This window comes from Cupressus sempervirens, chromosome 9, assembly GCF_028749045.1.
Source record: "Cupressus sempervirens isolate cs-2001-9-10 chromosome 9, ASM2874904v1, whole genome shotgun sequence".
Lineage (NCBI taxonomy): Eukaryota > Viridiplantae > Streptophyta > Pinopsida > Cupressales > Cupressaceae > Cupressus > Cupressus sempervirens.
In genome coordinates, this window is record NC_143126.1 from 544,551,569 (window position 1) to 544,569,122 (window position 17,554).

Genomic DNA, 17,554 nt, shown 5'->3' on the forward strand with positions numbered 1-17,554 from the left:
TTGACAACACAAAATGTTGCCCAAGGTACTCGATGCAAAAGGCTTACATGTTTTTACAATGCATATACTCTTACCTACATGGGTTTAAAAAAGGATGACAAAATTACAAGCACTAATTGTACCACAACCAACTATTGTTGTTGTTTTGCAAACTCAATATTTAATTTCTATCAACTAGTCAAAAGACCTCATAATATCTTTGCATCAAAAACACAAATTATTCAATATAGATTACAAATTAATTTCCATCAACAAAGTATTCTAAAAAATCTGACACCATGTCTGTTTAATGTATGCCCCAATCAAAGTAGAGAAGAAAACATTTTCTAGAAATTAAGTAAATTATATCGCACACACACACACCATACTTGTCCTTATTAAAAATATAAAAAATTAATTGTGAAAATATATAATAGAGTAGCATCCAATGAATGTTATAGTTACCTTTGATAGTAATTAATCAATATATATAAGCTAATTAGAAGAAATCATACAGTATTTGACATATAACCCCTAAGCCAATGAGAGATATAAAATATAATAATAAGAAATCTAATAATGTAAGGATAAAAAATTCAAAAGACTAAATTAAAGTGATCCCTATAAAATTGGGAAGAATGGCTAATAAAGACAAACTAAAGCATAATAGAGAATTACAACAATATGCAATATACAATATACAATATACAATATACAATTTATAATATAAACCCAAACGTCCTATTCCAAATCTTAATCCTAAACCTACTCTTGATTATAGTAATAAGTATGATGTAAACAATAATTAAATCCTAAGCATAATACTAACAACAATGTAAATTTTTATTCTAATAAGAGTCCTATTCCTACACAAGTATCTATTTTCACTAAATAGAAACATACAACAACCATCTTCAAAAGGATCTCTATATATAATTCCACTCTATAATCTTTCTCTCTATATAATCTACTTAATGAGGAAATTATTCAATATTTAACATATAACCTCAAGCTACAACAAATATAAAATATAATAAAGAAATCTAATAATATAATGACATAAAAATTAAGAAACTATACTAAAATGATCTTCATAACAATAAGGAAAGAATGGACACCAAAAACAAAAATAAAGCATAATATTAAGTACCATAATATACAATTTATGGTGTTACAATTACTAATTTATTTGAACTTCCTTAAAACGATCAATTTTCATTGTACTCATAAAAATAGAAATGGTCCGTCATTTTCATGATCAATTATAAAAATCAGGGGTACGTTGGCATTAACAAACACGATTGATTGTCTTAGTCGTTTTCAAGGGGAATCGATATGTTTGTGCGTATTTATTAATTAATTTAAAAATTATAGTTTTGTGAATTTTATTTTAGTAGATGACGTGGCATATGGAAACATTACTGCGCGGCAAATGGTGCTGAGTTTTCATTGTGTATTTCAAATAATTTATGACCTCAAATGTTGTTCTAACTTCCACTCTTACATTTCATATTAATTCGATTTGTTAGATGCATTTGTCTAGAAGAAAATGGCGCTGACTAATTTTTAGACAAAATGCACTAAAGACAAAAAGAAAGAAAGTCAAACATGATTCTTTTTCATATTCATGAAAACAAAATAAAAAAAATTTCAAAAAATTTATGTTTTTGATCACAAAATATACAGATATGGTACAATTTGTAGGGATGATACTCACGTCCGAAGAAAATTGCCGATGTAAATTGTAGAATGAGTATGCAGTGGAGTTTTGAGTTTAACATAGGAAAAATACTCTTGCTTCTTGATGGCATCAAGAGATGTACGAAGTCAATTTGGTTTGAGGTATTTATATCAAATTTGCTTGCAACTTTTATATTATAGTTGTTGGTATATAAAAGCTATAACAACGAAGAACACGAATATAGTTGTTGGGATGTAAGAGCTATAGTTCATAGTATAATAGTTTAATATTATCATGATTTTGTTAGATTGTTATGACAAAAATAATCTTAATAAGAGTAAGTTAAACATTGTTTGCATATAACTTAAAGATTATAACAAGTATTAATTGATTAAGTGAATGAAAAATCTACAAGTCGTAATTAATTTTGAAACATTAACTACCATGTCATCTTTATTTTAACATTTTATTTTTTCAAGTGAAGATTAATATTTTTTATTTAACAATTTTAAATATAGTTTTTGAGTGTATCTAAGATATTATAAGTATTATGAATTTTAATTGATTATTTAGTTGAATTTAAATTTAAATTTAATATTGGTATTTAGTTGAAACTATAACATTCATCATTTTAATAAATTTTTAAGATGTTTTTTATTTAAAATTATAAATAAGTATTGACATTTATCAAAGATTAACATCATATATATTTTTATGTTAGATTTTCTAGTATTTATTTATATATATTATTATTAAAAAAATGCATGCACATAAATTTAATATTAAAAAATCAACTTACAAACAATAAAAGAAATATGTAACATTTTTTTTTAAAGTTAATGCTTCTCAATATTTTTTTTCTATTACAGATAGAGTATCAACTTAATTACACGAATAATGCCTAAAAATACATCATGCCTCGTGACTAAGAACTAGTTACAAATTATACACAACCATCAACACAATGTTTAGAGATTTGTTCAAAATATCACAAACTAGTTCCAACCATCATTTTGGCTGCTCCTGTAAATGGGATTGTCCCAACCATCTTTATAGAAAAATTGCTCCTCTTGAGCACTGCTTCTATCATTTTAATGGGTGTTACCAGTCACGTCTATAAGAAAGTCCTGAATAACTTGAGTACTTGGATTCTGTTGAGCTCCATCTTGCCCCTCGTTAAAATTGGATGGGGTCTGTTGGGCAATATCACTAGGAGAAGTGGTGTCCAGAGTCATGGGAACATAATTGGACAGTTGAATGTCCTCTTTGAAAATGAGCATGTTTCTTTCCCTTAGCAGTGCTAGAAATCTCTCCCTTGGAACCTCTAGAATAGCAATAACCTAAAACATTACGTGAAAGAAGGTGAGTTTCATATGAAACCTAGTAAGGTCCCGCCATCTATGCTGAAAGATATCCTCATTTCTTTGCTTCCAAATGACCCACAAATTTTCATTTGTAAGGGAAAACCAAAAAAAGAGAGCCTAGTATCAAACATATCAACAAATCCTACAAAAATCTCATGACAAGAAAAACTAGGTTTGTGATTCCATTTGATAGGTTGACCAAAGAACATAGACCAAATTCTACAAGCATGAATGCACTGGAAAAAAGATGCTCAAAAGACTCAAGGCAATTGCATAGGGAACATATGATAGGCTCATTGCCCATAAGGGAAAGAAAATGGCCAACAATAAGTTTTTTAATAAGCAGCAACCACCTAAAGCAGATTTTTTTTAGGTTCCACATGAGAGTGCCAAAAAGATCTAAGACAAAATGCCATTTAGTGCATGACCAATCATAGCCCCAGACTTGATTGATTCTGTTGATAATAGCCAATACTTTTCAATCTTTAAATTTTAAATGCACTTTAATAAACTTTATATTCAATTTCAAATGCACTTTAAAAAAAAATTAGACATAATATATTGCTGAAAAAAAAAATGGAAGCCTAAAAAAAGGGGCTCTATAACACCAAATCAAATCAACTATGCAATTTGAGATTTAAAAAATTTCTATAATATATTTAATTATAAATAAATATGTAAATATTAGAATTATTTGCTTAATTAAAAAATCATTACATGTCATTGGTTAATTGAATGAAAACTAATTCATTAGTTTTGCACAAGTGAATGACGAGTTCGATAAGAATAAGAATATAGTTGTAGTACAAGGTCTCTAGTCAATGTATATGAGATATTTAAGATGATGCATGTTTATCTAATTGGTGTATGATGTATTGGTATTTCAAATGATGTTATTCTTCGTATCAAAGAGTATGTTTCTACGTGTATAAAAACTAAAATTTGTATATCATTAATTTTTTTGATATTCTAAATATGAAAAATAAATAAATAAAAAATCAATAAGTGATGCAGGAGCATCCTGGGGTAGTTGGCTATCCTGCATGATTAAGGGATTTTAGTGGGATTGAGTGGACCTATGGTCTTGGGTAATTAATTTTGATGTATTTAATAAGTATTTTAAGCCTTTAAAGGCATTTGGTATTTAATTTATGTTGGAGGCCGATTTGTGGATCTTCAAGTATTTAATGTAAGGGATATTTAATTTGTAGCTTAGTGGGCTGACTTGTGGCTTAGATGGGTATAAGTAGGGGGTCTTGTGGAGTCTTTAGTCATTATTCATTCATTCATTTGAAGGAGTGAGTGTGGAGAATAGCTGGAGAGCAAGTTTTTCCTAAGTTTGTGGACAGAGTGCCGAATGTGAGGCAATTTACAACATGATTGTGATTGATCATCTTGCTTGGAGAAGAGGATGTGGAGGAGAGAACTTTGAAGAAATAATAGTTGTGGCTTGAAAAACAAGGAGATTACTTGGTGGGCTTGCAAGCACAAGTTGAGATCTTCCTTGGAGGTCTCTACCAGAGTGTGGTCTGAACTAGCTAGAGTTGGAATTAGATCTTGAGGGATCTTGCATAATTACTATTGTAATTGCTTATGTATTTGGCCATAACTTGGAAGGCCTTATAGTCAGGCATGTTGTATGTAAATTTTATGATTATATTATGAGAATTGGCATTATTTTGGATCTAATTATCTGTGTTATTATTTATTCTTCTGTTGTGTGGTTATTTGCTGGGGGCTAGGACATTTCCTTTGGGGATTCTCCTACCTTATGTTGCATCAAGTGGTATTAGAGCAAAGTTTGTTCGTGAGCATGTAGACAGATCGCCAAAGTTGAGTTAGTTTGCACGAAGACCTTGAGAGGACATGTAGATAGATCTATGGCTGCGAAGATGGAAGATGGATCTTGTTCAGGAAGATTGATTTGTTGGTGATTTGTTGCAAAGGCTTTGCAAAGATCTTGGAAGATGGCTCTAAGAGGATTGGACCCTAAGGTGATTGCGAATCTCTGTGATGTGATGAAGAAAATGTTTGCTCAGTTTGAAGCTAGTTTGGTTGATTGAGTTAAGGAAGGGATGGTTGAGTTTCGTAGAGATTTGTGGAGCTGGCGTCTACTGATCCATAAGAGAGTTGTTTGGTCGGTTAGAAGACTTGTTCGAGAGAGAAGATGACATCACAAGGTTGAGGTGGAAGAGTTTGGTTTTGTTAATCAGTTCATGAAGCCTGATACAAAACCTGTAGAGCAATTGGAGGCTGTTGCTGAGGATATTCCCAATCTTGTTGATGTTGGAATGGAGATTGGTTTTCATGATCAGTTGGTTAAGTCTGACATGGAGATTGTAGAGCACTCAGTCATGGATGATTTGGTTACTATTGGCGGTGACTTGTATGTTGTAGAGCATTTTGTTGTGAGCAATAAGACCATTGATGTTGTGAACTTGGAATGTATTCATGAAGATCTACATATTGCTGTTGGTATGGAGTTTGTTGCTGCTGTTGTGGATTCACTAGTTGTTGATGAAGCATTATGTTTAGTTTGTTATTGGGAGTGAGCATGTTGATTAGATGGTTGAGATTTTGGTGTTTGACATAATGATGCAGATGTGGATGATTTGCATGTAAGTTTTCTTGTCTCTGTTGGAGTGGAAGCCTTTGGTGAAGATGAAGATGATTGTGGATTTTTATTGGGCATCAAAGTGTGGGACACACTTTTCTTTTTGCACATGGGGAGCCTGATGTAGGAGCATCTTGTGGTAGTTGGCTATCCTACATGATCAAGGGATTTTAGTGGGGTTGAGTGGACCCATTTGGGTCTTGGGTAGTTAATTTTGATGTATATAATAAGTATTGTAATCCTTTAAAGGTATTTGGTATTTAATTATTGTTGGAGGCTGACTTGTGGCTCTTCAAGTATTTAATGTAAGGGATATTTAATTTGTAGCTTACTGGGCTGACTTGTGGCTTAGTTGGGTATAAGTAGGGGGGTCTTGTGGAGTCTTTAGTCATTATTCATTCATTTAGAGGAGGAGTGAGTGTGGAGAGTAGTTGGAAAGTGAGTTTTTCCCGAGTTTGTGGACAGAGCGTTGAATGCGAGGCAATTTATAGTAGGATTGTGATTGATCATCTTGCTTGGAGAAGAGGATGTGGAGGAGCGAACTTTGAAGAGCTAGTAGCTGTGACTTGGAAAACAAGGAGATTGCTTGGTGGGCTTGCGAGCATAAGTTGAGACCTTCCTTGGAGGTTTCTACTAGAGTGTGGATTTGGACTAGCTAGAGTTAGGAGTGGATTTTGAGGGATCTTGCAGAATCACTATTGTAATTGCTTATGTATTTGGCCATAACCCGGAAGACCTTGCAACTGGGCATGTTGGATGTAAATCTTATGACAATATTATGAGAATTGACATTATTTTGGATCTAATTATTTGTGTTATTATTTATTCTTCCATTGTGTAGTTATTTGCTAGGGGCTGGGACATCTCCTTTGGGGATTCTCCTACCTTGCATTGCATCAATAAATGAAAACATCTCATACAATGTTAATTTGTGTTTTTCAAGTCATACAAATTTGTGTGAAAAATAGACAAAGATGATGATTTCTAGGTACATATAAATGATTTTATGAATGTAAAATGTTTGGTTGTTTTCTACCAGTTTGTATAATTATTTAATTTAGTTAAGAGTTATATTTAATAAGAAAAATGTCAAAATACAAATACATATATGTCGAGGTTTAATATTATATGCTATTATACATATCCAAATAAATTATAGCAATAATTTCTTATATTCAATTTCATTTTTAAAATTTTATTCTATTATCAAGACCTAAATGCCATGTTAGAATCTCCCAAAATGACATCTATGACTTCTATATTTGTTTAAATTGATTAATTAATTTTCCTAACTTCTAAATTTAATATATTGAAAAATATTTAAAAAAAATTTAAATCATAACTTAAATATTGTTAGTGAAATAGGATCCATTACTATATCCTGTAACTTGTAATAGCACTTGTAGATATTTTATGTGTTTTCCAAGTTATTATATGAATTAATATATATTTATGAAATAAAGAGGCATGTCTCTTGAAGAGACATGTCTCTTTAATATATTAACCTACATTAGTTATAGTTACAATACAAGTAATATATTCTCAATATATTATAATGGTTATATATATATATATATATATATAAGTTAATTATTCCATATATAATATCTGCCATATATTATTTATATATCTCATATATATAATATAATTTATCCGACATGATTATAACATTAACAAATATCACTACATTATTTAAAAAATACAGATATATTTTAATCAAAAATCAACTTTACTCTTAACATCATTTTTAATAGATATCACATGTGGTCCTGTAGTCCTTTTTAAGTTGATGGGTGTCACCAAACTTGGAATTTGATATCTTTATTTTTTTTATGACAATTTGATCATTCTTTTAAAATTTTAAACAAATTTCTAATAATTTAAAAAAAAATTAATAATAATATTATATATATTTCTAAAAATAAAAATAACTATAAATTAGTAATATATATCAAATTAGAAATAATTATATATTAGTAATATATATCAAGTTAGAAATAATTATAGATTAGTAATATAGAAAGTTTCTATTATTTTGCTGTGGTAAGGTGTGGGTGTATTTGGAAACTACTAAGCATCCCATTTAAACTTTTAATTTTTAACGAAAAGCTTTTGCTCATTGTAAGGACCCCAAACATATTGTCATCTAGACGTAGAAGACCAGGATTTTAAAGCTCTCTAAGCCCAAACTTTTAGTTTGACTAAAACTGTTCGTTGAAATTACTCTTCGCTGCACCAAATCTACTTCAGGTACCTACTCCTAAGTCAAACAAGAGTTACAAATTTTATAAAATAAAATAAAATAAATAAATAAATATATCTGCAAATGTGAAGGGAATGATTTATTTATTCTTCATTCAGAGATCTCCATACTGAAAGAGCTTTTCCTCCGAAGGTTTCTGAGACGGAATCAGGCATTGGAAACCCCTTGCAGTCTAACGATTTCGAGTAACGATGGCGCAGACGATCGCGCCTTTGGCCCGCAGATCTGCACTTCACCTGCAAGGAAATAGTAAGCCAATCAAACAACAATTCTCTGATAAAAAATGGTGCCCAATTAAGTTGTCTAGCAATCATTAGGGTTTTAGACTTCCTTCCGGTTTTCAACAAGTGGAATAATATCTTTTGGGTGTTTTCATTAGACATTTTTTTTACAGCGAGTTGCTTGAATCAAGTCATGCGTTTCATGGTTACAGTGATTGAATTATTTACATGCTTTATAGGTATGTTTAGACGGTTTGAGCGGGGCTACGCTGCGATCGCTTCTGATTTTGAGAGAAGAGCAATAGCTAAAGGAGATGCAAAATCCAGTAATATGTGCGGGGCTTTGGAAGCGCAGGAAGCGAACGTACAAGGATTCGATCTCCGCAATGGATTGAACAGTTCTATTTTTCTAAAGGTATTTAGGGCTATTATAGAAATAAGTTGAATTAAGACTGCTATGAAATTTACCAATATAATTGCGGACTGATCTGAGCAATGTTCATGAATTCTTTTTTACTGGAAGATGTATTGAGTTCTAAATTTAGAATTGATGGTGGTTGCGAAATTGTGAACCGGATTCTTTTTCTGTTTAGACTAGTACAGGGGTTCCTGAAACCTGTATCTTCTAATGTTGACGGGAAGAAGCTTAACAAAGTTAAAAACTATACTTATTCCGAAATCGCAACTAATACTGTAGAAACATTATCTTATCACGAGATACATGCTTTACAAACTCTCTCTATATCTCTCGTTCTATTTTAAATTATTCTTTTGAGAGTGGATTTCGATTAAGGCCTGTTACCTACGGTTTCTGAAATCAGTATATCCCGACTATGACCTTTGCAAGCTTAACAAATTTGATGAATATATATATTTTTTCATATAACAGCTAATTCTTGAGTAACACGATCTTTTCACGAAAAGCAGGATTTTTCTACCTCTCTCTGTCACTCTCTTCTTGTTTAAAAAATGTTCTTAAAAATAGATTTGAATTATGGAATGTTCACTATCACGGATGCTATTTTGTGTAGGAGGCAGGTCATATAAACAACAGGAAGACCCTGTCAACTGAATTATCGAGAAATGTGCAAACAACCGTGATTCCAGTAACTGGCACTTGTATTGTGTTTGGACCAAGAAACAGTGGGCAGAGACAAATTCATTGGCATAGAATATTCACGGATAATTTATCAGGAAAGAGGTAGGGATTCAGTTTGATTACCTTGATTCAGGTGTATGTGATGTGATAATGGCCTCTAAAATTGTATTTTTAAAAAATTGCTTCCGTCACTATTATATGGCTTTGGAGATTTCTTAAATTTGGTTATCACTGCAAATATCTTTGTAGTTGAGCCTAATATCGTTGGATAGTGGATGGGTTAAAAGGAAACATATTTCACCCTCTGCATCATTGAAGTTTGCACAGTTTGATTGGTCATAGCCATAGGCATATTGAGGAATTTTTAATATGAATATTAAGCTGGACATTTTGATATGCAGATGCTCAATGTCCTTTTAAAATTTTTATTTTTCCTCCCAATAGATTAGGGAGGATAAGCTAGTATCATGCAGAACATTGGGCATGGTAAGGTCAATACTTTCTATGGGAGATATCGTTTGAGTTCATTATCAGTAATTACTCTAAGTTCCAATTTGTCCACAATAATGTTTCTAGAGAAGAACTTTGAATCTGCCTTTCAATTCACCTGTAAAGTTTTTTACTTATACAAACCTTTAAATGTGCCTTTCAACTCAACTGCGAGGGTTTGTTGAACATAAAGTACATATTTTTTACTATTCTGTTGACGACAACTGTATAATTTTAGATCTCTATATTCTCTCAGATACTAGTTAAACATATTTTTCTTTTTGTTCATGTATTTCTTATATAATTTCTAATAGAAAGCTAATTTTCTGCTCATATCAGTGCATTAGCTTACTCGAAGCGGGGCTTTGCATCTGATGCTGGTAAGCTGATTTTACACTTTGTTTTATCATATTGTGTTTAATGGTTTTATTTGGTAATTTCCAAGAGCATTACTGCATATTTATGATCTCCACTCTATCACAAAATTGGCTTTACAATTCTTATATCCATCTGAATCATCATTGTAAGAAATTTGAAAATATAACATGGCTTGCTGCTTTTTCCAACATGTCTTCTGTGAAAGGGTTTTCAATGCTTTCCTTTTCGAATTATTAATTTATCAGCAAATGGTCTATAGTAACTTGAGTTTGAGCTTTTTTCTTCACAATACCGTGGAAATAATAAGTACTATAGCAAGAATGTGTTGTACCTGCAAAATTTATGTGGCCTAACCTTGACCTTGGGACTTAGATTTTTTGTCTACTATGGTCAATTTCCTATCTGTTTAATCTTTATGCTAGAAATTCTTCTGAATTGTTTTTATACTGTGAACAGAGCTGTGGGTTACAGTTGCTGTCACATAATTATTCAAGATATAATGCTTAGCTTCTAGTTCCCATCAAATATTGCTTTTTGGTCATTGGCTCTTCTAATAGCATATTTATGGCATAGTATGTGATGAAGTATAGGTTGGGATTTTACTTCTTGGGAACTCAAAAGGTCAGACATCCTTCCTATTTGCAATCCATTTCTAACGAATTCAAAATTAATTAACTATATGAATTTGTTATCAAATAATTATTAAGAGGAAGCACAATAATATACTTACTACAATCAATATTTTAATTTCTGCATCTGTACAATTATTGCATCTATATATTTATAATTTAGTTATACTTATAAACTTATCTCTCAATCTATTGTTTTTGATAATAATAATTATTTCTGCCTTTTATCTTAGTTTTCTTTTTCTGTTTTTTCGCTTGATTCCTTCTTAAAGGAATGCCACCCAATAAATATCTTGTTTAAGGGGAGAGCCACACCCACTTGTGAACCAACACCACCTAGCAAGGGTTGCCCCTTTCACAGCTCAAGTGCTGCTGTGATAACCCTGGGTCGGCTCCCTGTAACAATCCATTGTCCTTTATTGCAGTTGAATCTTAAACCTGGTTGACCATCCTTTGATTTTATTTATTCCTTTGCTGAGTATTTATTAAGATCAGCTCGGGGTATGACGTTCTGCCTTGCCCAAGGTTGCTTTCCCACAAGCACATTTAAATTTGGATGATCAAATATTTCCGTCCCTTCCCAAGTGGCATTTTCTATAAGAAAAATCCTTTGTTTAATCAAATACTTTGGAATAACCTTATTCCTCGGTTAGTTTTCTTGCTTGTCAATGATAGCCTGCAGTTTCTAAATTTAGTCTTACTTCTTCACAAGCAGGTTAACTTTGGACACTTTATAGCATGTTACCCTAAGACCCTTTCAAGGCATGTTACATGGAAGGCATTATGAATTTGACTATTTGCTGGTAACTTCAATATATAAGCAACTACACTAATTTTCTGCACAATCTTGTATGGCCCATAAATTTGTGGTTTGGACTTCTCAGTGCATTCCCGTTGGTAGAAGATTGTTTATAATGTTGCAATCTTAGGAAGACTAAGCCCTCCACTTTGAATGTCTCTAGGTCCCAAAACTCAACTTTGGCGAGAATTAAATCTCAAAGTGATTTTGCTTTGTATCCACATAATGCTTTGAAAGGACACATCTTTGTTGACATGTGATGAGTGGTGTTATAACAATACTTCCTGATAAGTAACCTTTTGGTCCATGTGATAAGTAATCTCAAGGCATTTATTGACAATGTCAGGCTGTCGACATGTTTGTGGGTGGCAACTTGTACTTGGGGTGAGTTAGGTCAAGCTAGTTTGTAGAGCTCATGCCAAAAGAAACTAAGGAATCTACAATTCCTATCATTGAGAATGTACTTGTGTAAATCATGCAGTTATTATAAGTTCTTTAAAGAAAAAATCTGCCATCTGAGGTGCTCTATAGTCGATAGATGTTGCAAGCAAATATGGATACATACTTAATCAATCTATCACAACGTATGTACAATATTTTTCTTGTATCTTAGAAATCTTTTAATGAAATCCAGTGAAATGGTTTATCATTTTTTATTAGGTAGGGGTGAGGGTTGAAACAATCCAACGAGAAAGGTTTGTTTTTCTTTATTCTTTAGGCACCATGCATTCCCTTATATATTTCCAGACATCTCCTTCAAGACCTTTGTCAAGAATCTCTCCCGTATTTGCTTTTAAGATTTATGGTATTGTTAATGTTTTGCTAAAAGGACATTATGGTATGCCCTCATAATACTTTCATTCATTTTGATCCTGAAGTGATGGATATTCTATGTTTATAAAGGACAAGCTCCTTGCAACTTTGAATGTTTCATCTTGTTCTTCTCTTCTAATAATTATATTTGCCAATGCATCCTTGACATACTCAACAAGTATTGAGTTCTTCCAATTCGTGAAGAAATCTACAATAGAACATAGATGGGGTCTTTGAGATAGAGCATCAACCACAACATCTTTTTCCACTTCATATTTTTCAATATTAAAGTCATGTGCTGTCAATTCGCTAACTCAATTTTTCTGCCTGTCAGTCAAGTCTTTTTGGTTCAAGAAGAATCTTAGGTTATTATGATCAGTCTTTACAACAAATCTTCGACAAACTAGGTTCTGCCTAAACTTTGCGAGGGCCTTCTCCATGATTGTTAACATTAGATTATTATAAATGGAGTAGTTATTTTCAGTCTCCTCAGTATTGTAGCTTTTAAAGGCTATAAGGTGTTTGTTTTGCATCAATGCTGCTTTGATACCTTCCTTGTAAGCATCATAGTCTAGATCAAAGGGTAATGAGAAATTTGCAATTGCTAACATGAGGCAGGAGCTCATTATTTCCTTTATCTTTTCAAAGGGTTTTTGGATATTTGTGCTTCATGAGAATGCACCCTCCTTAGCTAGGTATGGCCTTGCAAAGCCTTTAATGAATCTTTGCTAGTTGTTTCGAAGTCCTCGAAATTCTCTTAGATAAGTTAAGGTCCTACACCTTCATTTTGCCCAATCCATAATATCTTTAATCTTGTCTTCATCAATGCTGACACCTTGGGCAAAGATTATATGTTCTAGACATAAAAAGATACTCTAGTTCAAATCTATGCCTGGACATTTTGGCAAGCAATGATTGTTGGTAGTCAAGTATTCCCAACACTTCATATGTGTCTCTTAGATGGTCTTCTCAAGTTTTACTATAAATCAGAATGTCATCTAAGAACATCGAGAGGATTTTTCTTAGTTGTTTGCTAAAAGGTGATTCATGAAAGATTGGAAAGTAGCAGGGGTAATAGGTAGTCTATATTGCAAGACAAGAAATTGAAAGTGCTCAAATGACATCCAAAGACTATTGCGGGGACATCCTCCTTCCCCACCCTAATTTAATGGTATCCATAATGTAGTTTAATTTTTAAGTACATTTTCCCATGAAGTTCATCATTTAGTTTATCTGCCCTAGGGATGGGGTAACAATTCTTAATGGTCTTTTAATTAACAACCCTATTGTCAATTGTAACAATCACTTTTCCCGGGTCTTAATTAACAACTATCATATCAAAGAAATACAGTTATTACTTCATTTTCATAGGAAGACAATTATATCTGTTATGTTCGTGTGAATGAGATTAATAGTTACAATTTCTTAAACATAAAACTCATAACTAACATCTGAAAATACCATAAATGAATTTACTATGGAAATTTAAATTCTACATACCATGGAATTTGAACCGAAAATCAAAGTAGGGATGCTTTTGCAGTCATCCAGATTAGTCCACAAATATCACTTAGGATCAATTGACGAATTTCATCAAATACCAATATATCAAAATCAAATGACAATTACCATTAAATACCACTATATCAAAGTCAAATGATGATTACCATCAAATACCACTATATCATTTAGGGCATCACATACCATTGTATCAATTAGGGCATCAATTACCATTGGATCATTTAGGGCATCAGATACCACTGTATCAATTAGGGCTTCAGATACCACTGTATCAATTAGGGCTTCAGATATCACTGTGTCGTTTAGGGCTTCAATTACCATTGGATCATTTAAGGCATCAGATACCACTATATCATTTGGGGCGTCAATACTAGTGTATCGTTCCTTTTCTTTTGATTGCTTAATTGTGGCAATAACATAAGATTAGTAGATATGCTCTTAATCATTATTCTTATAAATGAAAGATTGAGATAACAATCCATCAGATAAATCTATCTCTCGCAAATAAATATATTCCACGTTCAGTTAGAAGATCAATTGATCTAACTGGTTGCCAATTATATTGACGATAAGAGTCGCTTTCATTTAAAGAAATAATTGTAACGATGATACAACTCAATTAATGCTACCTTCTACTTGAACATATATCATAAAAGTAAAAATACTTGTTTTCGACAAACGTTTGAATGCATAGCTTATCTTTATTTGATGCATGTCCGACATTTTGTGGAGAGGAGAAACATTGTCAGGGGCTTTACCACCCAACCTCGGACCATAACTTATCCCCACATGATCTCTAATGAGAAAGACCCTCCCTTCTTGGAATAGACATGGAACACCTTGTCATCCACTGAGCATTCTGGTATCTAATCACACCACTCGACTCAATAACAGGAGAATACAATAAACATGATCATGCATGAGCTATTAAATGATATTATTCCAGATTTAATGTATCATATTTGACTTTTATATATATGTCATTTGTAGATTTCATGTCACTCCTTCACCTTTTCCATGGCTATGCAGTCGGTGAATCCTAGGTGCTCAGATCTCAGAGCAATCGGCTCTGTTTGTTGATTCTCAACTAATTCATGAATATTATATATATATTCCAACTTATCACACTCTGTGATTTGAAAAAGATATTTTTAAAGATTGCTGAAATTATTGTTTAATTCTAATCTCCATTGACATAATGATTTATGGATTCATATTATGGTTACGTGGCTCTCACTTGCCATGAACAAATCTAAATTAAGAGAATCAAATCTGTAATATCAAACAAGATATCATGATGATAAATACTGTAGCTTTCTGCTATGAAATTCATTGTTATTGCACCATTTGTTCAAGAAAAACAGATTGGAAACATTGGATTCGGGTGTTCCACATAACTTGGATAAATTGGAGATGATGTCTTGCTGAATGCTCAGCTACTTGCCACACCTTTACTTGCAAAAATAACTAACACAGCTCCAACATAAAAGTACTTCACGATTTCCGGTAGAATATCTGAATGGGCATGAAATTGTGGGAAGGATTTATTGAAAGGTATAGATTGGTATAGCAGAGATATCGGCACTAAGAAGAATGTAATCGGGTGTTATGGAGAAGACGGAAATGATTACTGAAAAACGCAAAGCACAAACAAGGTAGTCGGGTGTTTTGAAAAAGATGTCCGTCTTCCTCTCTCGACTTCAGCAAGGAAGATTAATATAAGGCAGATTTTAACAAGAATGGCACTACTAAAATAATGCAAAGGTTTCGAATGGAACTTGCAAAATTTCGAATGGTAATTGCCGAGTATCAGGTTGTACATGATAGCTGGCATTGAGCAAGGAAAAACGGGAATAATAAAAGGAAGTCGGATTGTATACCCTGACTACCTTATGAATTATATAAAAGAGTAAAAGACCCTTTGGCTTTCAAGAAGCTGTAACATAAAAGAATGTCTCGGCTCTTGGACGCCAAATAATTGTGCCAAGTGTCAATCGGTTTTCAAACAAGAAAAAGAATAAAAAGATGGGAAAAGAGTTGGAAGGTTATAATTTGAAAAATATTATGATTTATATTTATATACGTACATGTAAATATATTAGTGAGGTGGCATCATTTTATTATAAGAAAATAATATGATGGTGTCACTTCATTTTTATATCTGTGTACATACATAGGTATAAATTAAAATAATATTGAGAAAGATCAATCAAACCTTTAAGGTATGTATTATATTTTAATTAATTTATTTTATGTTTTAAATAGCTCATGCGGTTCCATCAATTGTATCCTAATGTTCAAGTCGCTAGGTCCTCAACCCATTACCCAATGATGGTGATGCTCCTTTGCCTAATTCTTTTCTGACAATGCTTCCACTCTTTCGACGTGCTTCCTACAAGGAAATTCTCTGTAGTTAAATCATATTACCATAAAAAGTTATTATCATAAATAATCATAACGATTAACTGCCTTTCCAATTCTATGGATTCATGATAAATAATCAACTAGCATGTTATCTTCATATGAAATTATAACGACTAACCATCTTACCATTTTGCAAGATTATAACAATTTAAACTGTCAATTGACTTCATGTGAACCTCAACGGCTATATGAACATTTTAAATTAGGTAAAAAATTGGGATGTAACACCAATAGTAAATACACATCTTTAGAGTACTAGCTCTTTCTTTTTCAGTGTTCACTAATACTATAGAGTAAATAAAAGGGCTACAACTTGGTTGAATATGTTGCATTTCCAATAATCCGTTTATGGTTTTCTGAGTTTCTTCTTTATATTTTCTTGGATAACAATTGGATCTGTTGGCAATGGGTTTTGCTAATAGTGTGTTTTAAACCTTCTGGAGGATTGTTGCTAAAAACCTTCTTGTGTTTGTTTGGGACAGGCTGGATGTCTTTGTGTATAGTTTTTCCTTCATTGGATGAGGATATGCCAAGTATCATACATTGCGAGGGCCCCTCTATTTATCCATTTTTAAAGGCTTTCTCCATTTTTTTGGATGACACTACCCTTGGGGTCCCATTAGATAAGCCTTGTAAAATCACCTCCTGACTGTTGTACTGGAAGTAGAGTTCCATCTTTTGGAAGTCTTGGTAGTATGTTCGTAAAAGATGGGACTGTTGAATACCCAACACCACATTGATATCACCCATGTTTGCCACACATATGTCCTTAATTTGATGTCTTTTTAAAGTGATGCTCAACTGTTGGATTCTTTATATGCATGGGGTAGTTGTAATGCCCCCTACCTGGACTTTACTTAATTTGTTCCAAAATTCCCAGTCAAGGTTGAGATTGCATTTGGGAATGACAATTTGTAATGTTGCATGCTAGCAGGTGGCATAACAAGAAAAAGAAAAGTATAAATTACTTTATATGTTACATAAATAACTGTTGTATAATGCTTATTTCATCATAAACATATATAATATATCTACATATTAAATCATTCTTATAATTGAATATTAGATCGTTCAGAAATATAGTATAGCCTATAGAATATTCAAATATATAAATTAAAACATTCAGATATATAATTCAAATATATATTGTACAGACACACACAAGACTAAATAGTAAGTAATTCTTAATCCTACCAGGACTCGGATATAACATTCGGTAAATCAACATTACTCATAGCTATGCTACAGAAGTAATCTGCTGTTACACAATGCTTACCAAC

General features: G+C 32.3%; 1 protein-coding gene across 2 annotated transcripts in view; it reads left to right on the top strand.

The window, feature by feature from the left end:
- The first annotated feature begins 7,982 nt into the window (after positions 1-7,982).
- LOC149539795 (dihydrolipoyllysine-residue acetyltransferase component 2 of pyruvate dehydrogenase complex, mitochondrial-like) overlaps positions 7,983-17,554 on the top strand; it is a 28,160-nt gene continuing 18,588 nt past the window's right edge. For both annotated transcript variants that reach the window (XM_089800981.1, XM_089800982.1), the window contains exons 1-4: positions 7,983-8,150; positions 8,362-8,537; positions 9,154-9,323; positions 10,050-10,090. In XM_089800981.1, the coding sequence (XP_089657107.1) occupies positions 8,093-8,150; positions 8,362-8,537; positions 9,154-9,323; positions 10,050-10,090 (445 nt within the window). In that variant the 5' untranslated portion in view covers positions 7,983-8,092. The remainder of the gene's footprint in view (positions 8,151-8,361; positions 8,538-9,153; positions 9,324-10,049; positions 10,091-17,554) is intronic.